Genomic DNA, 26,753 nt, shown 5'->3' on the forward strand with positions numbered 1-26,753 from the left:
GTCCCTTGGAGCTGGAGTTATGGGCTATGAGGCCTCTGAGTGGGTTCTGGGAACCAAACTCAAATACTAAAGAAGAACAGGAAATATTCTTAACCACTGAACTACTTCTCTGACTCCCAATATCTTATTTTTAGATACTGAGATAGTAGTTTCCACTACTCTGCTGGAAAGAGTGGTGGAAGTCAGTGAAACCCTTGGTATGGAAGTAAACAACGAGAAGACTGAGACACAGCACATGGGAAGGGCGCACAAGGATTTTAACATTGTAATAAAGAATCAGAACCTCAAGCAAACAGTCAGCTTTGTTTGTCTGGAAAGAAACCTCAGTTCAGAGGAGGGAACTATTTCAGATGTCAAGAGGCAGATAGGGATAGGGAGAGCCGCATTCCAGGCCCTAGGAAAGGTCTGGTCAGCAAGAGACATAACGACAGCAACAAAATTACAAGTATATGGGATGCTCGTCTTGAGCTGTCTTCTTTACAACTCTGAAATTTGGACAACGAAACACTCCTCAGAACAGCGGTTGAATGTGTTTGGGATAGCATGTCTCAGGAGACTTCTAGGTGTCATACGAAGAGATAGGCTGCACAATGATGACATTAAGAAACATCTCCATCTACAGAAGGAAGTAAACTACAGGTTACTGCAATGGCGCTTGAGATACTTCTACCATGTTATCAGAACGACAGCCGATACTGAAGATAGCACTGCTTGGAGGAGTGCACAGGATAAGGTGAAGAGGAAGGCCCAAAAAACGTTGGATGACAGCAGAAAGGAAGACTGTGGAACCTTGGGTAGGACAATAACACAAGCATCTAGGATGTGGGATTCCTCTCTGTATGCTGTGAAACTATTGGTTAATGAATAAAGAAACTGTCTTGAGTCTGTGATAGGGTAGAAAGCTGGGCGGGGAAGACTAAGCTGAATGCTGGGAGAAAGAAGGACAGAGTCAGAGAAGAAGCCTTGGAGCCGTCACCAGAGACAGACATACCAAAACTTTGCCAGTAAGTCACTGCCATGTGGTGAAACATAGATTAATGGAGATGGGATAAATTAATATGTAAGAGTTAGCCAATAAGAAGCTAGAGCTAATGGGCCAAGCAGTGTTTTAAATAACATAGTTTCTGTGTGATTATTTCAGGTCTGAGCTGCCAGGCAGCCAGGAAACAAATTAGCGGCCTCCTTACAACAGCCCAGGATAGGAACAACTGGACAACAAGCTTAAAGGGGCGGCCCATGCATGCTTAAGCATTGCCAGGGCATAAATGATGATGACGAGATAGTAGCTTCTATGCACTGATTTGGATGGCTTATGGTATACAGGCATATTTTTCATCCTCAAGAAGTTGAACAAATCAATGAATTAAGGATGTGTATAATTAACACACCATGAGCATGCAATCTGATAAGATTTTACAACTGTATAATCATCTACAGCCAGGGCCACAATCAAAAGCCAGGATGTTCCTCAGTTTACCAGCTAAGGACACTCTGAAGGCTCATATTACACAGCTTTAAGTTACTGTTAGCCAGTAATTTAAAGTAATTAAATTGCATGGCATCTCATACCTGCAATTTCAGCACTTGGGAGGTAGAGGCAGGATTAGATACTGGTTAGATGCTGAGCTTGAGGCCAGCTGGGACCACATTAATGTCTATCTCAAAAATTCCAAACTAATAATGATAGCAACAAATTATTATAACATGCATAGCATGGAAATTACTCTTTTCCCCAGACTGTATAGAGTGCCTCTACAGAGACATTTCCCTGCATTCTTCCCCTTGGGGGTTTTGTACTGCTTAGCAGTTGCTCATATAACAGATAATAGCAATTCAATAGACATGCGCTCTCATTTTTAATGTGGACTTCTGCTATGATCTGAGTGTTCTCTGCACAGCCTGTGCTATTGGGGAATGGTAGAAACTTTGAGGGGGGCTGTAGGAGTTCTCAACCTGTGGGTCGGACACCTTCAGGGTTCAAGTAACAGATACCCTGCATACCAGATATTTACATTATGATTCGTAACAGTAGCAAAATGACAGTCATGAAGTATCAGTGAGTAATTTATGGTTGTGGGGTCACCATGACGTGAAGAACTGGTTTATAGGGTCACAGCGTTAGGAAGACTAAGAGCCACTGGTTTGGGGGTGGGGGGTCTTTGGGTTGGTGGGTGTGTGCCCTGCAGAGAGTACATGGGACTCTGCTATGCTTTTCTTCCATTCCCTGGCTATGAGGTGACCCGCTTCTGCTCTGCATGGGCTCTCACCCCGATGTACTGTACCCCTAAACCTCTAACACCCCAGCCTGACATCTGATCCTGGGCTGAAGCCTTGAGCCCAAACAAACCTTCTTAGGCAATTTTTATAGCAAAGACGAAGCCGACTGACAATTTTCTGGGTCACTGCTGAGATTTGGTTTAGTTTTCAATATATTAGTGAGTACTGGAGTTTTCTCCACTTTCATCTGTTAGTGCTTTCATGACACAGAAAAAAGAAAGTTCATTTCTCGGTAACACGACACCAACACAATGCCATGCATCACGGTTGCACGTCTGACTGTCAATTCTTTCTCAATGCTTAAAGTCTGAGCTAAATATATCTATTTGTTACTCTCTGCACATGTAGATGTGCTTTATTGTTTTTTCTTAATTTTAAAATTACATTTTATTTACGTTGTGCAGGCATGCTCTTGTGCCTGTGTATGCATAGCAGAGGAGGGAGTCTACAGGAAACTTCCAGAAATCAGTTGTTGTTTCTCTGCTTCCTGTGTGGGTCCTGGGGATTGAACTTAGGTCATCAGACTTAGTGGCAGGTGCCTTTACCCACCCAAACATTTCAGCAAGACCCTGTCATAAGGTCACCTGTCATAAAGTCATCATTTAAACTTTTATGCATTTTTTCATGCTTTTATTTTTTAGAATGTTCCTAACTCTAGACCATCTGGAATCCGTTAAGGCTCATGGCATACGATGAGAAGACTTTTCCTCTGAGCAATTAGCCAATGTGTTTTTCCTCTTTGTTTACTCATTTGGCTCGATGATCTTTCCTGCACCACGTACCACTTTCGTACAACCATCTGCCTCTTTCTCTTCACCCTTTGGGGCTGTATTGCAGTCATTATTTTAAAACAGGAGCTTTCCAGTTTTCTGGAATCTTCTAGGCAAATTTCTTCTCCATTAAAAAAACAATCACTAGCCATCTCCCAGGTTTGTTTTTCCGATGATCCTGAGAATCACTTTAACTAATGAAAGCACATGCTTTGAGAATTTAATTACTTGAGAAAAATATCCCCCCCCCTTTTTTTGCAACAGCCCCTCCTATCTTTCTGCATGAATATGGATATCTTCATGCTTTGCATTTCTGTGGTGGTTGATGTTGCTCTCCAAGCAAAGTTTGGTGCCCACACTGCAAGTGGAAATTTAGGGCTTGAATTTCTCTCCAGGATTAGAATTGTTCAGGAAAAATTCTGGGCCAGTTTAAAGCCTGCTACCCGAAAAATGGGTGAGAGAGCACAAAAGATTAGATTTCAGAAAACCAGAAAGACGTTTAATGTTTAAAATGCCATATAAGTGCTTTAAAAAATGTTCTCTTTAACTGACTACCGTGTCTCAGTGAGCAGAATCCTCAGTGGCGAACACTGAAGAGACGGGGCTGTCTTCGCAGCACCGTTCTTCATGTATCTCCAAGTCAACATCAATTTGGCCCTAGCAATAACTAGTAAAACATGGTTAAGTATTAGGCATCATTTCACGCCATTGGCTTGCTTGCTCCATTTCACAGATGTGTGGAAATAATGTCTGGCTTCAGTTTGCATCTGAATCTGGGCGGGCATGTATTTTTATTCTCGGTTTATTTTTTAAATAAACAAGAGCAAATGGGAATGTGCCATAGGATGTGGTCAGTCAACTCCGTGTGACCTCAGAATCCGTATTAGAGAAGAGCTCCCGTCACTAGTGTGGAAGGTGAGCTTCAAAGCAAGGCAGGAGGAAAAGAATTCCTTCCTAACTCTAAACAGAGAGCTAGCCAAGGAGTCAAGATGCTCCACTCAGAAGACACCGAATGGGTAGTCAACTACCAACACTGGAGCTGAAGCCTGCAGGGACCCCACACCACTCACCACATCGATTGTGCCGGCAACACTAGCACTCGCATTCTGATAGATATTGGAACGGTTGTGTTGGTCTAGCCTTGGAAACTCAAATAGTAGGCTTTACTGGGCCTTATCTAATCAGGGAGATTTGCAGAGCACACTTCCGGGTGTATCTGTTCTGAAGGCGTCCCCACAGACAGTTAAGCATGGAAGAAACCACCAGGGAACATGGGGGAAGAAAGCACAAGCACCGGCATCCTGCTGCATAGTTCCTGGAAACCCTCAAGTGAGCAGCCTTCTACCCAATGAGCTCTTATTCTTATAATGCTCTTCTTTACCAATATACAGGAAACAAAACAACAAAGCAGACAAAAAACAAAACAAAACAACAACAAAAAAAAAAACAAAGCCAAGATCTTGGAAACCATGAGTCAAAATAATTCCCTTTTCTCTTAAGTTGTTTTCTTGGGTACTTAGAGTAATGGGAAACTGACTAACAGTCTGCTCTGAGATAGCCTATGTTAACCATGCACACATGTACATCCCCAATCAAAAGGGGTCTGTGAGTAGACTCGATTACCCCAAGTAGACTCCATTCTATTCTCCCCTCCCCCAAATAGGACTCTGAGATCCATAAATAGCATTGTGAGGATATACTCCAGGCGCATGTATTATAAGTGCGTTGAAGCTATGTTTGGATTTGAGAAAAAAAAATCTTTTTAATTCTCTATCACATAATTCTTGACTATGGTCTGGAGGAAATGAGAGCTGCTGACAGCCACATGCCTGGCATCCAGAAATCTGGCATCTGTGTTTTCTAGGGTGAGCTGGGAAAGTTTCCAGAATGGTCTCGAGCAGATTTCTGAGATGAGTTCTTCTTTTTAGGTAAAATCGAAAGACTTTAAGCTTCCAGACTTGGGTGACAGTAAAAGGCTGAGGGGAAATCTGCACCTCTTTAAGTGACAATGCAGAATCCCCAAAGGCAATTAGGGAGAAGAGGAGCTAGAACAAGTTCCCTCACTCCCAAGAGCCGAGTCCTTTCTTTCAGGGACGCTGTGGGGCTTCCTAGTACCTCCTGGTCCCTTCCCAGGGTAGAGAAGTCAGTCAGCAGAGAAGCCAGTGTCCCCAGGTTCCTCTCGGTATCCACACGCTCTTTTGAATGCCCCCTCCCCATTTGCCCTCCTTGTGTCCAGAGTGGTGGGATATCATATATTCAGAAAAAACCTGCTTCACTAAACTATGTTAGTGGGCCACGGAGACCCTTCTCCTCGCTTCTCAAAACCACCCCATCTTTAGTAAGAAATGAGATTTACCGAAAGAAGGAAAACAATGTGAGAGGACCTTCTGTAAAAAACCAATTTCAGCAGAAATAACAAACTTCAAATAGGCTCTGAGCCTTAACTAGCTAATGCTAGCCCACGTGAGCCGTGGTTCCCACAGCCACAGTTTAGCTAAAGGCCAGTCCTGGGACTCAGCTTTAGATCTCCTAAATCTCACTGAACAGGAAAATAGCACAAGATGATAAAAAAAATTAGTGCTAGGAGAATCACATTTATAACAACAATAAAAAATCCTCACCAACTAACAAAATTTGGCACACAGTTGAGTCATTGTTGATTTAGGCAATGTGAACTCATGATGGGGAAGACACTTTTTGATTTTTAGAACAAAATATTGAGCCTTTGATGTTGGCACATTGGCTCCGTTCTTTGGGGGTGAATCGTGGGAAGGTTTTGCTTGTTTGTCTGGTTTGTCTGCCCGTGTTTTCTGCTTCAGATTAATCTGATAGCTGAAGTTTGTGTGACTGAAAGAGACTTTTGGCTTTGTGCCCAAAGCGCTAGACTTCTGAGTTTATCATTAAGTGAACTTGAAAGTGACTTGGACCTTTATTTTAAGGGACTCTCCAGATGTGCGATGGCCTTCTGCAGGCCTGACATTCTTGTATGAAGCTGAAGCCACAGGCATGCCGACATTACTGTTAAAGCTATGAATCCTAAGGCTGAACAAGACATGGACGGCACTGCTCGTATTGGATGTTAAGCTCGGCCCATGGATGTGGATGTCTCAGGAACTTTCCCACTGACCCGCATGACCTTTGAATAGCAAAATATTGAAAGGTGGGAGACGTCAGATATAGAAACCATCACACCACGCTCAGGTCATTTGAGTGTCGTACCTCTATATCAATGCTAAGGAAGAAGGGAGTGAGACCAGCTGGGAACCATAGGCCCCATCCCATCACCATGGCTACAACAAGACAACAGGAGTCAGATACTCACAGCACAATTTTCAGTTTTGAGCTAGAACGATATGGATGGCATCTTACAACAATATACTGTTACTTGAGGACGAGGAACTGGTAGATATCTTAGGCTGAGCAGAGGGAACTGTTTAGCAGAAACTTCATGAAACTGATTTATGTTTTATGAGGAATTAGGTTACAGTTTTCTTTCTTTTTAAAAACTCTGGACTGTAAAAATCAGCCTTTCAGCCAAAAATGTATTTGGGATTTAACATTTTCTTTTAGAAAAACATTCTTGAAAGTGACGTACTCTAGGCACTAAAAGGCTGTGAAACCCTATTTTAACAATATGATGGGGCGTACCTTCAACCAAAGCAAAGTTTAATAATAACATAGTCTGAGGTCAAGGCTAATAACACATCTGGTTCAGTATCTACTTATAGGCACTCTGGGAGTCGTGTGGTCTTTGGTGATAGCCATTGGGGCTGATTCTGAGTTGGTAAAAGTAAGCTAATCTTCCATGGCCGATGCCAGGAACCAGCTCACATGCCCTATTATACTTAGGCAAACAATATCCTATGCTATAATGTGGAAATCTAGAAGAGGGGCCGAGCCAGAAATCACCCTGAACAAACACAAGACTCTGTCACCACTTGGAGTGTCAGCCCTCTGGTTCCAGCTCTGAGAAGATGGGCAGCCTCAGCCCAGCAGAGCCAGTTTTGACTCAGAGCCAAGCCCAGTTTCCTCTGGGTAGTGTTCTGTCAGACCACACCTGGGTGCGCCACAGCTCACGGGTTGGGAGCTCACTCCTCTGCAGTAGGGCTCACTGTCAAGTCGACCGGAAGGTGGATGGTCCGTGAGCTCTCCCAAGGACCACCCTCTGTGATGTAGGGCAGGCAGTGAGCATGAACGTAGCCTGGGGTGGGGTATGAGTTGCCATATGCACAGACTGTTGTGGGTGGTTGAAGCAGCGTGCGTAGATTTTAGCGTTCTTGGCTTCTTGGTGGGAGGTGGACACACACAAGATTTTTTCCCTTGCAATAAGTTGAGTGGTGATAGGGCAGGCAGTCAGGATTCCCTGAACACCAAGGAGTTTACCTTAGGGTAAGAATGTCTGCTTGGGGAAGAGCAAATGGTTGCTTAAACAGCGCCATGAGCTGGAGGGTCCGAGCTGCTTCTCGCTAGCATGGCCCCATGTCTGGAGAGACACCATTGCTGATCATTTCTTTTACAGTGATAAATCACAGTTACTGGTGCAGTAACTATGCCTTGGTCTGAATCCTAGTACCATGTCGCCTATGGCAAGCTACCATAGGCCCCAGGATATAACCATTCCCCAAGGCAATAGATAGAGGGCTTTCTTAGTGCCTGGAACCTACGAGTCCAGAATCAATGTGTCAGCACAGTCTTGCTACCTCTAAGAAAGACTCTGTCCTGCCTGTTTTAGCTTCTAATGTTTGCTTGCTACTCTTGGTGTTCTTCATGGTGACGGTGTCATTCAAATCCCTCCCATTTTCTACAGCCACCTTCTCCATGTGTTTCAATTTCTGTGTCCCATCAGGCCCACCCTAACCCAGTATGACCATCTCAACTAGAGTCTATGTACAAACACCTCATTTCTAAAGCGGTCTTGCTGTCTGGTGTAAAAGCTTAGGACTTCAACACGATTATAAGGGACACAATCCAACCCCTAATACCATGTAACAGAGCTGAAAAGAAACAAGCCAACAAGCCAAGGCCAGTTTGAGGTACTGTGCTAAGTGTAGAGATGTAGTTATCAATTGAAACAGTTTAGATCAGAAAGGAACTGAATGCAGGAAACTCGTCTCCCAGAGTTCTGGCACCCGAATCCTGCTGTGAGGCAAGACGCACTCAAGCCCTGAAACTCAAACACACAGGAATAACCATGGTGCTGCAAGAGTCCCAAACACCTGAAAACTGGTCTTGACATGTGAAGGCCTTTTACCTCACAGGGTTGGGAATCCTGAGGCAGCAGAAGCTACACCAGGTTTCTCAAACTCTGAATCCCCCACCCCCAAATCACCTCAGCTGAATACGGTTTGTAAACTACAATAAAGACAAGCTGTGAGAAAAAAAAATAAATAAATGGCTGTGGTCTTGTCAAATCAGCGTGTTGGTTTCCAAATGCTTCTTCTCAGTCCCTGCTCTTATCTCCTCACAGGCTGCCAGCATGCTGCCTGTGAACTGGTTCCACTCTGGGTTCTTAGCCTTTGGGTCACAAGGCTTGGCTATGGCCAGGGTCACTGCAGACACAGAGGCCCCGTGGGGACATACTCCCAGACAAGAGCACCCTTCCTCCTGTGACTCCTAGGCCAAGTGATGGGTTTCTCAACCACACCAGGGGGACAAGCCTGACCAGGGAACCTCCCCCTCTTCCCCGCACTGTGCCTCTGGGTTTCCTTCAAGCTCTTTTTTTCCCACTGACTTACTTTCTGAGTGAACACAGGAGGTTCCAGCAGGCAGTCCCAACACCCTGGCTCATATGGAAGATATTTAGAGAGGGGGAAAAAAAAACTCCAATGGTTATATGATTTTGTACTGGCTTGGACACAATGTGGCTGGAATTTCAGGGCTGGCTTTTGTTTGCGTTCGTCATGACACATTGATTATACAAGCTGTTGCTACTGCTACCCAAACAGCTGTAGCCCAGACCCTTCGATGGCTTCATCTTCTGTACATTAGCTGGCTGACAGTGTTCACCCAACCAGGACCTCAGCTCTCTTCCCTGGAAGCCGTCACCATGGTCTGCGGACATTCACAGTGACATTTCTCTTAAAAGAGTGCCAGCCAGCACAGGACACAGCAGGGACTGTTCTTATCAGGCTCAACCAGATGGTATTTCTGAATAGCCTTGACCTCAGCCTATAGTCTTAGGAGTCCTTTTCTTTATCAGGTCTTAACCTGTGGGCCCTCCTCTAAAAGAGACCTTGGATATGGCACTGGTATGTCTTCTAGTGATTTAAAACAGTGGATGGAGTCCCTGTTTAAGCACATTCACATCGCTGTGATTGCCATACCTGACAGAAACATATTAAGAGAGGGAGGGCTTATGGGGGCTCACAGTCTCCGAGGGCTTCAATCCATGAGAGTGTAGCAGGAATGGAAGTGTTCATGACGGCGGGAACATGTGGTAAAGACTCTTCATATCATAGTGGACCAGCAAAAGGAGATAGGAAGTAGGGCCGACTATAAGCTTTAACTATCTACTGCTTCCACCAGCTGGTGCCACCGCCCAAAGGCTCCACAGCTTCTCCAAATAGCAGCCACTAGCTGGTCACCAAGTGCTCCAAACAGGACCCTGTGTGGGTCATTTCAGATTTAAACCTTTCAGAGCTTCCTCCTAAGAGCAATGAGCATAGGGTCGCACTGATGACTTCCCATGAACGGGACCTTGAGTTGTCTTAGTTTTGTTACTGAAATCTTGATACCACTTCAAGGCATTGATGCTGACGGCCAACACTGTTTCCTCACAGCCTTGCCTGTCTGATAGTTCATGAGAGGAATGTGTATAACTAATCAACTCAGGATCTATGAACACAAGACTGGCTCTAGAACCTCATCCAGAGCCTTATCCTTATCTAGAACCTTGTCTAGAACTATATCCAGAGTGTTGGGACGTCCAAAGTTTGTTGCCTCTACTTCCTCATCCTTGACAGAGTCACTAAAGCAATTCTAACTTCTTAAAGGACGGCAAAGTCACAAGGACAGCGAGTTGGAGAAGGACCTTCATGTCAGATTTTCACCAACTCCTGGAAGATGAAGAGCTCTTGGAGGCATGCGTCCAGTGGGCGGAGCTGAGAGAAGCTTCTAGAGTTAGTACGCAAGAGTACCAGCTCACCCACTGCAAGCCCTGAAAGACAAAGCAGCAACAGCACCAGGTGTCCCCAGTAGGAGGCTGGCAGTCTGGCTAGGAAATAAACTCTCCCTGGGCTGTGCTTCCCCTGGGAGACATTCTTCAGTCTGGGGAGCTGCAGTTGAGGCTCCAAGGGATTTGCTAATCCAGAGAAGAAAAGAGGAGAGGCACAGGCTAAAATACAAGCTCTCCGGTGACCAGTGCATTCAGGGTGACCTGCTTTTCTGTCCCCGTAGCAACAGCCAGATGTGTGCTCCACATCCCTATGATCCTACACTTCACCTCTTATCCCCAAAAAAGATGTTTTCAGGATTTTCTAGTGGGAAAGCTCAACGTGCTCAAGAGAAAAGGAGACCTGTGACAGTTATCAAATGTTCCCCAGTGGACATCCCAATCACCCTACGTTTGTTATGTTGAGACCCAGTACGGCTCCCATTGCTTGGCACTTTAAGCACCATCTTCTCTAAGGACAGAGCTATGCCACCAGAGGAAATCTTCCAGACTGCAAAAGAGAAGCCCACACAAATGGCACAGTCAAAAGGAGCCAATGGCAAGCAGAGAAGTTGGTGCCCCGGGGATAAAGGAAAGCATTTGAAGATGACTGTCCTAGGCTGAAGAGCTTCAAGACATCAATGGAAAGATTAGAATATAAAAAAGTAATTTTTTTAAAAGGAGGGAGAGAGTCAAAGAGATGGAGAACTAAGAGAGAAAAATCATGTACACAGAAAAGAAGTACCTAGGGGTCCAGATAGCTGATGATGAAAAATACTCATGATAAAAAACACTGAAGAAACAAAACAAGAAATGACAGACGGGGCTGGAGGGAAAGGAGAAAAAGAAGGTGGTGTGTGGAGTATAATTATGAAGAACTTTACACACTCACCAGCTCAGTAACGAGAGAGGCAACAGAACACCAGACTTCTCAAACATTCAAAGACTGCCAGGAACTAACTTCCCTCTAAGGCTCCAATGGCCCTTCCAAGACCCATGCTGAGATGAGGAGGCAGGCCTTGAGAAATGGGCAGGAGGAGAGGTCCATGCCATTATTTGGGGAGTAGGTAAAAGTGACTTTGGCCCCCTTCCTCCCCGTCTTAGTCACTGACCTATTGCTGTGAAGAGACACCATGGCCATGACCAAGGCAACTCTTTTAAGAGAAAGCATGTGAAGGAGCCTGCTTACAATTGTGCAGTTTAGTCTGCTCTCAGCATGGTGGGGAGCATGGCAGTACACATGGAACTGGAGCAGTAGCTGAGAGCTATTGATTTGCAGGCAGGGAAAGAGAGAGGGACGAAGGGAGAGGGAGACAAAGACAGAGAAAGATAGAGACACAGAGAGAACTGAGCCTCACATGGGTTTTTGAAACCTTAAAGCCCGTCTCCAGTGACATACTTCCTCTAAAATGGCCACACCTCCCAATCCTTCTTAAACAGTGACAACCATCTTTATTCAAAGCACCACACTGCCCTTCTTGTGCTCTTGCCATCTGATCCTTTTGCCAGGAGGACATGCCTATCCCTCAACAGACATAGCCTTGCTACCTTGGATTTTCAGTCCTTTAGAACCACAAGTTCAAGAAACCTGTAGCTTTCGTAATATACCCAGTCTGCGGAATTCCATTATATTCATAATATACCCAGTCTGCGGAATTCCATTATATTCATAATATACCCAGTCTGTGGAATTCTGCTGTATTCATAATATACCCAGTCTGTGGAATTCCGTTATATTCATAATATACCCAGTCTGCGGAACTCTGTTACAGTAGCAAAATGTGGTATAAGACACCAGCAATGGGGCTGGAGAGATGGCTCAGAGGTTAAGAACACTGACTGCTCTCCCAAAGGTCCTGAGTTCAATTCCCAGCAACCACATGGTGGTTCACAACCATCTATAATGAGATCTGGTGCTCCTCTGGCATGCGAGCATACATGGAAGGAATGTTGTATACATAATAAATAAATCTAAAAAAAAAAAAAAAGACACCCGCAACCCCATCCCATGCACCTCGCCTTAGGAAGTGATGTAGGAACATATTGCAGTAGAATGAAATACTGCCAAGAGACAGTATTGGGGGATTGGGAAACTAGGCATCCGCCATGTAACTGTAGCAAAAGGCCACTGAGCACAGCTGTGCATAAGCTTCCTGAGAAATGAGCCCACGCTTCAGCAAGAGGTCAGGAATTGGAAGTGGGAGGGAGGAGCCCAGGAGGATGGAGAACGGACATCTGATAACACTGAAATAACATTAAAATAATATTGATGCAACCTCAAAATTTGATAGGCACAAATAAATCTAAGTGTTTTCTTTTAAAGAAAGGCACTAATTAAATCCAGGAAAAACAATATCTGGTGCTAAAGTCAAACCCGAGTGTGATAAACTAGTGAGTAAGTGTGATATATACTGTATGGGTCATGAGTGAGCCTCAGCAGTGACGTAGATGGGCTGCGAGGCCAAAATGTCTGTCATATCAGGAGGGTGGGGGAAGAAGCAGAAGGATAAAAGAACTAAATGATGTCTCGTGTCAGTCACTCGAGATGTGGCAGCCTGAGCACACTAGTAATAGACAGCCCGGTGGTCACAAGATCCAGGTAACCACACTGAAAGTGGCAGGCCTGAGTTTGTAGGGAGGTTGGACTGGAAAGACAGATCTTAGTGTACTTCTTCTGACGGACTGGGTCTTGGTTAAAGAGGCAGCACTTTAATAAATAGATAAATACAAGAAGGCAACATTCTAGGAACCGGTGCTTTGCTGCATAGTTCCCGTCATGTCTGACCGGCCAAGCAGAGTGTCTAGAAGGACTTGTGGAAGACGAGGGAGGTGACATCTTAAACTCCCTCCGTCTTCTCGTCCGCAGCAGTCGTGCTGGCTTCTCTGTGGGTCTGTGGAGAGGAGATGAATGTGCTTGCCACATTCCATGTGGTACCCGCAGCAGACAGCTGTGCCAGTTCCTGACCTCTTTCTCCACTGTACCCTTTTACAGTCCGGCACTCTGTAAGACTAGACAAGCCAGGGCCTACGAAAACACAGACCAAGAAATGATATGTCTACTTGAAAAAAGATTTGGCTAGGAAAAAGTAGAACATTCTGCTGTACAGTGCTGAGTCAGACAAAACGGGCTAGGTCTGGGCCACCCCTCAGCTGGGCTATGCGCCCCTCGCCACCCTTTCCCCAGCCTGGATATATTTCCTAAGGGGTGGGGTGAGTAAAGCCACAGCCCAGAGCACGAAGGCAGTCCTCAAATCCTTTGTCAAGGGCCCTTTGGCGTCACCACACTGATGCCTGGGTGGACAGAGACATTGTGGAAAGGTTTTATAAATACCAGCTCCCCACCTCCGGGGCCAGGTCTTTAATCTCGGCTTTCGAAGTAGGCCAGCTTTGTACAATAAGCAGGGAAGTTGAAATTTGCAATAAGTAAGCCCCCATTCCTTTGTCATAATCTCACTCAGGGCAAAGCATATTACTGTCAGTCTGACTGAAAACTGCTCAGGGTGGAAGTGCTTACATTCTAAAGCAGAGGAAAATAACCCTGAACACAGATGACCACCGCTGCTCCCCACCATACACTTCCAGTCGCCATTGGACAACTTTCATTAGGGGAAATGACTCATAAAGGGAGAAACTGTACCCTAACCTGGTCTGGAGAGTGTGCAAATTAGGCAGACATGGGTATGTGTGCATTTGGGGTTCTCCATAGGGGGAAGCTGGGACCCAGAAAGATCAAAGCCCATGAGATGGAGGATGTGCTAAAAGAAGCACCCAGGGAGAGGACCCCTAGAAGACCACGCCTAGGGAGAAAGGCAGCTCAAGCCCAGGTCAGGGAGGGATGGGAGTGGACAGGGAATCCACGCCAGTGGCATGGGAATCCTAGAAGCCAGAGAAGGGAGTTCCAGAAGTTACTGCAAGGCACACAGGACCAGTGGAGACTAATGGGTGCAGGCAGGAAAGCTGGGAGAAGAGAAAGGAGAACTTCAGATGGAGCTTAGAACCAGGATTGCCTGTTACCGTAAGGAAGCGAGAGCTTTTGTGGTCAGAATAGGAAGCGAACAGGGTGGCACACAGCGTTACAGTATCTGTGGCTGAGCCACCAGTCCTAAGACTGGTGTGGGTCACCCGGGTCCATGCTGCATCACAGAAAGAGTTGAGGCTGTTGGTCCTGTGGCCTTATCCAGACTGGTGCAAAAAGAAGGGGGAGTGAACCGGAGAGGGACCTGGACTCAGCCCAGGGAGGCAGGATTGACAGGCATGGGCCAGCGAAGGCACCAGCCCTCGTGTGTTCATTCACGGCATCTGTTTCGCTTAATGTGCAACTTTCCACATGATGCAGCAGACTTCTATGCATCCTTCTATGCTGAGCCTGAATGCTCCTACTGGGTCATGTGGCTCCAAACTGTTTGGGATGTTTTTCTACGTACGTTGTTTACTTTTAAATCACCCTGACTCAGGGTTGGCAAAACTCAGACATCTAAATCTTGATCCTCACTTGTTAATGTGTTCAGCATTAGTTTTTATAAAGTTATTTATTAGAAAAAAATCAGTGTTTAAAGTTAAGTCCTTTCTGTTGCTGTCACTGGAGATACATCTCATAGAAGATGCTTTCTTATAGAGGCGAGAGCAATTGACAAGCAAATGAAAAATATGCTTTTAAAAAAATATCGGCTGGGGTTGGAGAGAAGGCTTAGGGGTTAAGAGCACTGCCTACTCTTCCAGAGGTCTTGAGTTCAATTCCCAGCAACTACATGGTGGCTCAAAACGATCTATAATGAGATCTGGTGCCCTCTTCTGGCCTGCAGGTACAGACATTCCTACATGTAGACACTGTATATGTGATAAATAGATCTTTAAAAAGGAAAAAAATATCAGTCAAGGTAGTTATTATTTAACAAGTAACAATAGAGGAAGCAGATAAAACACAAAACACACACCACAACTCTCTCTCTCTCTCTCTCTCTCTCTCTCTCTCTCTCTCTCTCTTTCTCTCTGTCGTCATCTAAGCTTTCCTAACATAAATGTGTCTAGAGGCTGTAGCCTCATCAGGCAATGGTTCTGTAAGCTGCACTGGGCTACAAGACTGCAAGCACCGAATCCCTTTCGCCTTTTCCAAGCAGCACATTCTCTAAGATCCTCCAAGTTTTTGACAGTGACGGCGAAGAGGTGCTTGTGCCCTGTGACAATGTCCCACTCTGCCCCACAGCCACTGACAGGTCATCGGCTGCACCAAGGCCCTAGCACTGCTCTCTACCTCCCCACTCTCCATCAGGAAGAACCCACATCTTCAAAATTGCTTTCCGCAGTGTGGATGACCACACACGGCGGAAGAGCACACAGCCGTGACTTATGGTGACTTCATCTTTTTCTTTTTTGTTTTCTTTTCTCCTGGTGCTAGGAAACAAACTCATGGCCTCACAGCTGCCAGGCAAGTACTCTATCACTGAGATATACCCTCAGACCTTATAGATATTTTTAAATTTGTGGATTTTATTATAGAAAGTTTACTTTGACAGAGAGCATCTACAGATTTTACCCTTAAGCTTTCGTCTTCAGTAGAAGTACGCTATGAACACTCAACAGCCATAAGCCTGTGAATTAGTGGATTCTGAAGAATGTCTTTCAGAAGGACACAACTTTATGGTGTTTGTGGTGGTTCTGGGGGCTCAAGCCTGAATTTCAATTCTGTAACTTAGGACAGCGCCACTGCTCTTGGGACTTGTTAACTGTGGCAGGTTGTACAGCCTCTTTCATGCCTGGGTTCCTGGCTCAGAAAATAGACTTCTCTGCTTCCCCAAGTCAGAGAATTCGCCCAAGAAGCCAGCAAAGATGACTACCTAGAAGTGGGTGTAAGCTTTGAAATTTTAAGTATATGATCTTCCCTTAGACACTGTGGCTGGCTTTGTGATCTAGGACCATACTTAAGAAAGGATAGATAATGCATCTGTTTGTTTGAGCATGGATAGGTCTACACACACACATACACACACACACAGTCCGGTCCTAATAGTATTAGAATCTAAGCTCAGGACACGACTGATGAAAACTATATGGAGAATATGGATAGGAGATGAACCGGCAGCAGAAAGGAGTCATATTCTCAGCAATAACAATTGAGTTATTTAAACCCTTTCATTGAGTTTCGAAGATAGGTTGTTTGAATTTGTTTTGGCCATTAACAAATTATTTTAAGGTTCCAGACTGTTTTAAGTTTTTGTTTTAGGTTAGCAGCAACAGGAAGTAGGAAATAAAAATGGAAATAAAAGATGAAAGACAGTACCTATTTAATATGGGTATTTTAGAATTGTAGATATATACATTCATAACTAACAATATACACACTTGTATATAAACATCACACACGTTGTAGATAAACTTATTTGATACCTGCAACGCCAGTGACTCCCATAAAATGAACATGTAATTTAGATATCTAAAATTAATGAAATTTCAGGTTGTTTGAAACCCTTAAGTGGGCCCCTAGTAAGGTATAATCATAGATCTGTGTTCAGACATTATGGGTGCTGCCTCTGCTTGCACGCACTGAGTTTTGTCTGGGAACCAAGGTTTCCTCCTGGAGAAAATGGGGAGATGCTGCCTCCTGCTGGAGAGATGCTAACAGTGCATTAATAACATTCTTAAGGATGCTTGGATATGGAAAACAAACTTGAAGGGCCAAAACCTTAAGAGTTTCCCTTTAGATAATTTTTAAAAAAGCCGAAATATTTGGGCACACATTATTTATTAGATAGAAGTCACTACGCGATATCCAATAATCAATACCAGTTAAGGGTAAACAGCCCCAGATCAAATCTCAGTGGTGGCCTTGTTTCAAAGTCCTAACTCCCTGACATTTCTGGTAAGAATTCAGGAATAACAATGAGCCCTTACTGACTTAATGACACATGTTCTCTAACCTCTGAACATGTCAGTGCAGTAGTGTTCCAGTTAACACCCTCCCTTCCAGGAACACGAATTCGCCAGAAGAGAATAGTTCCCCTTTCCCTGAATCAGACATAACAGAAGTGTGTGTCTTCAAGACAGAAGGGGCCATAGTCACAGCTCAGCTGAAACTGGAGAACTGTGAAGTCTCCTTCCCCCTTCCTTTTTCCTTCCCTCACTGGCCCAATCTCTTTTCCCAGCTGATCCCCTCTCCCTTGTCCCCTCCTTCCTGTTTCCTTTCCCTCCTTTTCTGACTTACAGAGATTACAGAGGAATCTGAAGTCATGGCTTCCCACAGTTATTCTTGCCTCACAATAGCTCATTACCGAATGTCCGCATAGGTTAAGGATCTTGCCAGCTCATTCTTACGACAGTCCTTTAAAGTAGGAGATGTTTATGCCCATTATAGGGGCAGGGAAACTGAGACTTAGAGAGGCGTACCTTGTCACAGCCATACAGTTAAAAGAGGCTGTCTCCCGACTTAGACACAATGAACAAGCAAACACACGCCACAGCATTTGATTTGTATGCTGTCATCATTATCTATAAAAATGAGTGAATTTGGTTTCTTAAACACCTCCTTGTAAATGGGCTTAGTTTGCAAAGTCAGTATTTAAGTTGATGGTTTGGAGTTTATTCTAATAGTTGGTAACTGGGTCCTCAAGACTTTCTATAAATTCCTTGTGAGTTTCCCATCATGTTCCAAGGTTTGTATTTTCAATGCAAAGAAGATGTATACTAAAATAATGCTAGTAACAGAGAGCATTTCAAACACAAGGTAAAAGGACTGGACACATGAATACTTAAGCTGTTGAAGGAAAAAACCTGCGGGTTGACCATATAGTTCAGTCCAGCAGCTAGGTGGCGCTATAGAACAAGACTAATTTGGTTACTGGCTCTGCCAGTATTGCTTCTAAAATCACATGCTCCTTGTTCTTAATTAACTTGCTTATTTATTTTGACTTTTACCATCACTACAATTTTATCCTACAAAATCAGGTCTGAGGGATATTCCGTTAGCTCACTCACAGCAGGCTAGGTTTGTTTGCTTGTTTGTATTTGTGGTATTGGAGATCAAGCCCAGGGCTCCCAGCATGGTAGGCAAATACTCTCCCCCTGAACTCCTTGGCCCAACATTTCAGTGTTTTGAGAGTTAAGGAAAGGAGACACAGATACATTAAATTTCATAGCTCGGGTACCGGAGTCTTTCCCTTACTTTCATCTTTTGGCGGTGACTATAGACTTCTCTGGTCTGGCTTCGGTTTCCCATTCAAAAGAGGGGTGAGTGAGGAGATGAAGCAATAAGAAGTAGGGCGGTGTGGTGGTCCTCACTGCAAACTTGATTGGATCAAGAGTCACTGTGAAAATATGTTTGGGTGTGCTACGAAAGTGCTTCCAAGAAGGTTCGAGCAAGGCGAGAAGAACTATCCATGGGTGGGTGGCACCATCCTATGGGGTAGCAAGAGCTGGTCACTCATTCTTACCTCTCTCTTCCTTGCTTCTGGACAGCTCAGGCAATGTGACCAGGGTCCTCAGTTTCCTGATGCTCCGCCCTCCCCATGGTGGACTGTAGTACCTGTAACCGTGAGTGTCCACACCCACACCCTTAGGTCACTTCTCTGCCATGTATTTGGCCATAGCACCGTGCAAAGTAGCTAACACAGGGGCCATGGGTTAGAGCAGCGAGGCATTTCTTCCCAGCTAAAGCCTGTGTAGTTCTTGTACCCTAGCTAAAGCTCAGTCGGCTCCGAAGACTCATTTAGAAAATATACTGCAAGGGACATAGTAGTTGTAATGAACCTGAACACCTGAGCATACGCTCTGTGTTATACATCATCTTAAAGTCAGATGGATGGTGGGGGCGCACGCCTTTAATCCTGGCACTTGAGAGGCAGAGGCAGGCGGATCTCTGTGAGTTCAAGACCAGCCTGGTCTACAGAGTGAGTTCCAGGACAGCCAGGACTGTTAGACAGAGAAACCCTGTCTCAGAAAGCAAAACAAAACAAAAACCTTAAAGTCTTTACACATTAATTACTTACAATCATAAACTTCTGAGATACACTAGCTGGGTCTCATAACAGTCAACATAAAGTAAAATTACTTTTTAAAAACAAATTATATGACTAATTACCGAAGGGTCAGAGACAAACTTACTCAATAACGGCACACCTTTCTGTAGTAAAGAATGGGGAAGGCACAGTCAAAGCAGTATTTAGGAAAGGGACCAGTTCCACTAAATGACACGCTGTCGAAACAAGCAGTAGCAGTTTGAAATATATCACAATTCCTATCTGAAAGTGACATTTCATCTGATCGAAAGACACAACCACTTTTGTTAGTTCTCCTGTCATGAAAGCCCAGTGCTTGCCGCTGTTGGTATGAGGCTCACGCGCATGTCCTCGGTGTCACCACAGAGGTCCCGATGACTAAAACTCACCAGGCACCTGCATTTCTGTTTTCCAATAACAGCGCATAGAACCTGTGACAGACAGCTGCTGAACCGTTTGCGTGTTAATTCATTTTTCCAGGTGGCCAGTGAAGCCACAGTGGTCACAGATCCCAAGAACCCTCACTGTTCTTTAAGCCTCCTTAGTTATAAAATGTGTGTGTGTGTGTGTGTGTGTGTGTGTGTATGTGTGCTGTATGTACTGATTCACATGGGCATGTGTGTGAGGGTGTGAGTGTGTCTATGTAATGTATCAGAATGTACTGATTCACGAGGGCATATGTGTGAGTGTGAGTGTGTGATGTATGTACTGATTCTTGTGGGCATGCATGTGAGTGTGTGTGTACTGTACATACTAATTCATGTGGGCATGTGTGTGAGTATGTGCGAAGGTTTGAGTGTGTGCATACAGAGGCTTGAGGTCAACATCGAGATCCCCCTCAACCTCCTGCTACCTTATCCTTGTTGTTTAGGAGACAGGGTCTCTCACTAAACCTACAGCTCAACAGTTCAGCTTGCCTGGCTGGCCTGTGAGTTCCAGTCAGCTGCTAGTCTCTGTTGCTCTGGTGCTGGGATAGATTATCATCAAGGAGAATTGTCTCTTTCCGAAATCATTGGAGGAATTTGGTCCTTTAATTAAAAAATAGATACTTTATACTAATGTTTAAACTTTATGGGGATCCAGTTCATGTATCTTAGCTAGGTGTACTGATGTGGGAGTGATTTCTTTCTAATCTGTTGCTTTCATTGGTTAATTAATAAAGAAACTGCCTAGGCCCATTTGATAGGCCAACCCTTAGGTAGGCGGAGTAAACAGAACAGAATGCTGGGAGAAAGAAGCCGAGTCAGGCAGTCGCCATGATTCTCCCACTCCAGACAGACGCAGGTTAAGATCTTTTCTGGTAAGCCAGCTCGTGGTGCTACACAGAATATTAGAAATAGGTTAGATCAAAATGTAAGAGCTAGCCAATAAGAGGCTGGAACTAATGGGCCAGGCAGTGTTTAAAAAATACAGTTTCGCCGGGCGGTGGTGGCGCACGCCTTTAATCCCAGCACTCGGGAGGCAGAGGCAGGCAGATCTCTGTGAGTTCGAGACCAGCCTGGTCTACAAGAGCTAGTTCCAGGACAGGCTCCAAAACCACAGAGAAACCCTGTCTCGAAAAACCAAAAAAAAAAAAAAAAAAAAAAATACAGTTTCCGTGTAATTATTTTGGGTAAAGCTAGCCGGGTGGTGGGACACAGCCCACTGCTGCTCCTATACAACAGGTGTACTGTGCCTGACACTTAGATGGGGGTGAGGATCCGAATTCAAGTCCTCATGCTTGTAGCAAGTGCTTTACTAATAGAGCAAAATTTAAATTCTAACGAATGTTTTGCAGAGTTGGGGACCAAATCCAGGCCACGGGCATGCTAGGCAAGAGCTCCACCATGGAATTGTACATTCAGCCCTAAAATTCTTGAATGGAGGAAGCGCCACGATTTTAGTGCCCCCATGAGAACAATGTGGTTGGTGACAGATTAAAGAGACCCGAGCCTCTTTTCATCTGTGTGGCTCTAACCCACCACACACACCAGTGACAGGGTAATATGGTGCTCTGTGTTTGCAGAAGCCCAAACACAATGAGGAGCCGGCCAGGAGTCTCTGCTCACCCCTCATCCTCTGGCTTGGCTAATACAGAAACTGTTAGGATGGAGGAACTGTGGGCTTGCTTGGCCTTCAGTATCATCATAAGGGAACAGTAGAAGGCACTGTCAAGCAACCACAGTACACAGAAGTTTTTGAACTCTTGGCCCAAGGTTCATTTTGTCATTCACATGCTTCACGGAAGCGGAGAGCCAGACTGGGGTCGTCACCTGGGGTTTAAAAATGGATTAGCACACTTTCCAGTCAGTAGCTGAGTTTAGAACAGAGAGGAGGGGTTTTGGGGTCCCCTATGTGCTAGTAATTATTCTTTCTATCACTTCACTGCTAGAAGGGGATAGGACAAGGGAGCCTGGATGCACCCTGAAAGCAGAATAGATGCAGGGCACCATGCAAGCCCCTGGAACAGCTGTATTGGACTTTCTGGAAGCCTTTCATCCCACTACACAAGAATACCTGATGTCCCTTATTCCTTCTGAGGCCTTTAACATGTTGTTACTGCCAAACTCAAAGGGGAAAGGGAGCTTGAATTTACTGGCTGGAAGACTGTAGCTGTATATGAAAGAGCTAACAGCCATCCGATTGTTACAAATCTTCTCTACTGTAATTGATGTGTGTGCAGATCATGGGATCAAGGCCCACCATTTCTGAGATGTCACCTAGTTAAACTGGAGAAATAAGAAGTCAATAAGAAACAATTTCAGCAATAGCTAGGTAAGTGTCCCTTTGGGATAAGCCCTTTTTTGTTGGAGTTTTGTATGTGTTTAAGAATGGAGATGCAGATGTCTTTGTCTAAATCGACAAGTCTTCATCCCTGCCCCGTAACGAATGTCGGGATAAGTATGTGTCACTAAGATTCATTCAGTTAAGTTCATCATCTGACACTGTGACACACACACACACACGCATGCACCCCTATGCACATGCATGTACACATGCATACATGTACACACTTATCTATCCCACCCCACAAGAGGTAGGTGGACAGACAGATAGACAAATCTAAGAATGACTGAATTCTTCCTTTAAGGACTCTAATGTAGGGTAAGCCCTCTCCCACACAAAGGGCCAGGCTCACAATGCCTTGCAGAGCTGTCATCATCAGACACAGAGGTGTGTTGACACCCCTCATATTTATCTCATGCCAACTCCTCCATGTGCCTGTTGTTGCAAGGGCATGCTAAGTTCCCGTTTCAAACCTCCGTTCCTGAAGGTATCTAGTTATTCAGACTGATTTTCCTGCTGAGAACACTCGCAGCGGGGCTTACCTTCAGGTTTTCTGGCATATTCTTACATGCAGATAAATTAGATTTTTGACTCTGAATGAGGGAGCTGGGACATTCTGAAGCACTCACCAGCCACTTATGCAAACGGCAGGGCCCCAGTGTAAGGGCTCCCCCAGGCAAAGACAAGTTTGCTTGGTCCTCGGTGTTGCAGATGTGGCTCCAAGTCCCCATCTGACTGCCTGCAGCCTCTGGGAGTGTTTTCTCTGTCTGACAGTTCTACCAGCCCGCATGCCCTCTTCCAACAGCCCAAATCCCCGAACAGATAGGTGCATAAGTACACAAGGCTTGCTGCGCCAGTAGGTTAAGGAGCGCGGGAAAGAGAGAGGCAAAAGGGCATCTTTCTCTCAAGCAAAACAATAATGAGAAGAAAATAAATGATCGGTTTCCAAAAGTAATTATATTCACAGTGATATAGCAGGCTGTCCTGCAATTGCTTCGCCACTTCTGTTTGGGGAGCATTTGGTTTGTGAGAATAAACTCTTAATTGCATTGTCAATGGGCTTCCCTATCTAATCTACTGCCAGAATTTCCCACACTAGAGCGCTTTTGGGGCAGCAGCAGGGCAAAACCGCCTCACCTCAAGTGGCTCATCCCCCACTCCTGTCTGCATCCAGGGCTCCAGTGCGTACGCGCATGTACCCACATCCTTCGTTCACCCCAACAATGCATTTGGGTAAGCCGGCAGAGAATGTAGCTGACTTCTGTGTTTAAGGAGAGGGACACAGCCATTGGACCACTAGCCTTGGTGAGGCTGGATTTCGTCTTAAAGCTTGAGGTTTTGCGGTCAAAAGCTCATGCTTCTCCTCCGTCTTTGAAAGCCCGGGAACACAAGATATCACAGCATACCTTCATCTCCCAAGCCGTTGTCAAGGCCAGAAAGCCTTGGAGCAGACCCTTCAGGGGAGCGGGCTTACACATGGAGTTACCTGGGTCCTTGTAGATGCTGAGCACACCCTTGAAGTAATGAGGTAAAAATCTTTCCAGTAAAAGCAGCACATCCTCCAGCTCCTCCAGAATCCCCACGAGCAGGAAGTTTTCATTTACATTCAGCTTGGCACGCTCCAGCGCCCACTCGCCAGGCTCCCTTGACAGACAAGAAAGTGACTTTACATCAGAGACTGCATGGTGGGCAGCAACAACCCATGGAAGGCTGATCTCTAGGTCTAGCCTAGGTGCAGCCTATTCTCGAACAGCCTTTTCTTCACTGGTTTCTCCAGTTGAGTTTTTTTTTTTCTTAAAACATGTACATAAGGGTTAGGGCCTTTATTTTATTTTTTAAAAAGATTTTTAAAACGTATTTATCTATCTATCTATCTATTTATTTATTATGTATACAATATTTTGTCTGTGTGTATGCCTGCAGGCCAGAAGAGGGCACCAGACCTCATTACAGATGTTTGTGAGCCACCATGTATTTGCTGGGAATTGAACTCAGGACCTTTGTAAGAGCAAGCAAAGCTCTTAACCTCTGAGCCATCTCTCCAGCCTCAGGCCAGAGCCTTTAAATGAATATACCTGTCTAAGTATTTAATAAAAGACAATTACAGGCACAGACACTTAGATCCCAAGCATATGGTGAGAATAGCTTTTTTTAAATAGATAAACCACATGGAACCCATTTAATGAAGTTAGAGTCACTGCTAATATTTTTGTAGTGATCAAAACTAGTGTCCAAAATGCCTGATAATCATCCCATCCTTTAAGAAGCATTAACATTGTTTTTTTGTTGTTCATTTGAGTTACAAATGGGAAAGAGCTGGATTTCCTTATAGGTCAGATTTGGGGGCTTTGGACAAGCCAAAATCACCTTAGAAACAACAAAACCAGCCTTGCCTGCTGCAAAGGATTGTTGTAGAGGTCCAACCAAGTGGTACTGGTGGAGGGGATCTAGGGATCCTCATGCGAACTAGAGAAGGCTCCTGAGTACACCGCCCAAGGTATGGGATTAGGGAGCTAGGATCATATTCCTTGGAATAATATAAAAGCAAGTCCCTTGACCCTGTATCCCCAGCTGCTGAAACTCTAAATGCAAACCAGGAACACTGACCATCAGTGTAAGCCCTGGGGAAGACTGGCTGAACCAGGCTGTGGCGAAAGCCTGGGATCCGCATCCTAAGTATACTCCTCTGCTACAGTAAGCGGAGCAAAACAGCACCAGCAACACAACTCACCATCAGGCAGAAGTGACAATGTAAGCCTAACAATGCCAAGAATGTACCACAGTTTAGAATCGGCTATGCCCACCATGGCCGGAACACAAGGACCAGCGACTCCTACTCAGTGTCCCACCTGAAAACAAGCTTTGGTTCCACCACGCAAAGACCCACTTCTTCTCTAGGTTGTGGACATGTACTAGAACAGTATCTAGGATTTCAACTACAGCTACTCCAGTACCACCTAAGAAAGCTACTAGGAATGCTTGTGCCTGCCCTGGGGTAGGTACACTGCCTACCAGAGTAAGGTATGGGTAAAGAAGTCTGTGTGTTCAAGTCAGTCTGGCTTGATCTCTGGACACCGTTCTCTTTTTATGTCAGTGGTTCTCTACCTTCTTAATGCTGTTGATGCTGCGACCCTTTAACACAGTTCCTCATGTTGTGATGAGCCCCAAGCATAAAATTACTTTTGTTGCTACTTCATAACTGTAATTTTGCTATTGTTAATGAATCATAATGTAAATATCTGTGTTTTCTGATGCCCTTAGGTGATCTCAATGAAAAGGTCGTTCGACTGATAAAGGGGTCGTGACCCACAGGTGACGAATCACTGTTCTGTGGCCTGTATCTCATTAGAGACACATCAAACTGGACGTGTGCTTCTGGAGTGTTGGGCTCCACGTGGCTTGCCAAGCATAGAGATGGGTGTGGGTCACAAACAATCACTGTGGAGGAGTGGCCTGCTCACCTGACACTGGTCTCCACTGTCTTGTTAGGTAGTGGTGACAGCTGTGTTTTGGGCAGATGAATGGGCTTGGTGGGTGTTCCTATTGCATATCTATTGCAATAATCATTCCTATTGCTGTGTCACAGAGCTTCACTCAGAATGGCAATTTTTATATATGTGGGTGTATGTGTGTGTGTGTGTGTGTGTGTGTGTATATATATATATATATATATATATATATATATATATATTTATATATGGTTTTTTGAGACAGGGTTTCTCTGTAGCTTTGGAGCCTGTTCTGGAACTCTCTCTGTAGTCCAGGCTGGCCTCAAACTCACAGAGATATCCCTGCCTCTGCCTCTGCCTCCTGAGTGCTGCTATTAAAGGCGTGTGCCACCACCACCCAGCGCAAAAGATATTCTTGAAGAGGTACTGTAATCATGAACTGAATTCCAGAAGGTTGAGGGGCTTTCTGCAGAAGGTTCCCCCAGAGTACCTGTGTGGCAGGGCGCTTTCCCCGTGTGGATGTATGCTTACCGACATCTGGGGTGCTGTCCACAGAAATATGGAATGATGTAAAACAACCTGGGGTTGGAACACTCAGGGTAGTTTTCCAGAATGCACTCGTTGATGTCCTAGGAAAGAAGACACAGCCATGAAAAGCCTCATTGTCTTAGCGGAGCTTTGAGGAATGCCATACAATTAAAAAATAAATAATTTCACATTTCAGCTGAAAGTCTTAGGCAGACAGACAGAATTCAGACTTCCTAAGAAAGCTTTCCTTTTGCCTCTCAATCTCTGTGTGCACTGTCCAGGTATATGTATGATCTGGGCAGGTCAGGGTGTCCTGCTTGGCTGAGTACCCTGTATCCCTCCTCTTCTGAAGGCAGGAACATTTAGTTGGGTCATAAACATGATAAAAAAAAAGTCCTGTTCTTGGTCTTCACAGGGCCCCAGTAGCTATCTGCCAGGCCACAGATATACAGTAGACACTTAATTAATGTTTATGGAATTAATACAGTAAGTTTCATTCTTAATGAATTTTGAGTTAATCACCTACCAATGTGATTAATCCTATATAAGTGAGTTTCTATATGGATACAGACATCTGATAAACAATTATGGAATCTCTCTAGAAGTCTCATAAAGGGTCTCTAAATTTCCGAGAAGCTGCACAACTCTGAGGCTATAAGTAAGGCAACAGCAGGGTTTGGGAATGTAGGAATCCTATCACTTTCAAAGGCAAGAGGTTTCTCTTACATAAGGCTAGACATGAGCTCTGCCAGCATTGCTAACAGGAGTTTGGAAAGGCCAGGGGTGTGGTGGAAATTGAGTGGGTGGGCTTACCTCCAGACCCTGA

General features: G+C 44.9%; 1 protein-coding gene across 1 annotated transcript in view; it reads right to left on the reverse strand.

Moving 5' to 3' along the window:
• Positions 1 to 26,753, reverse strand: part of Ust (uronyl 2-sulfotransferase) — a 286,573-nt gene that overhangs the window by 20,685 nt on the left and 239,135 nt on the right. Inside the window, exons 6-7 of the mRNA XM_057762423.1 lie at positions 25,931 to 26,028; positions 23,437 to 23,594 (exon numbers count right to left, since the gene is read on the reverse strand). Of these exons, the coding sequence (XP_057618406.1) occupies positions 23,437 to 23,594; positions 25,931 to 26,028 (256 nt within the window). The remainder of the gene's footprint in view (positions 1 to 23,436; positions 23,595 to 25,930; positions 26,029 to 26,753) is intronic.

This window comes from Chionomys nivalis, chromosome 2 (assembly GCF_950005125.1).
Source record: "Chionomys nivalis chromosome 2, mChiNiv1.1, whole genome shotgun sequence".
Classification (NCBI taxonomy): Eukaryota; Metazoa; Chordata; class Mammalia; order Rodentia; family Cricetidae; genus Chionomys; species Chionomys nivalis.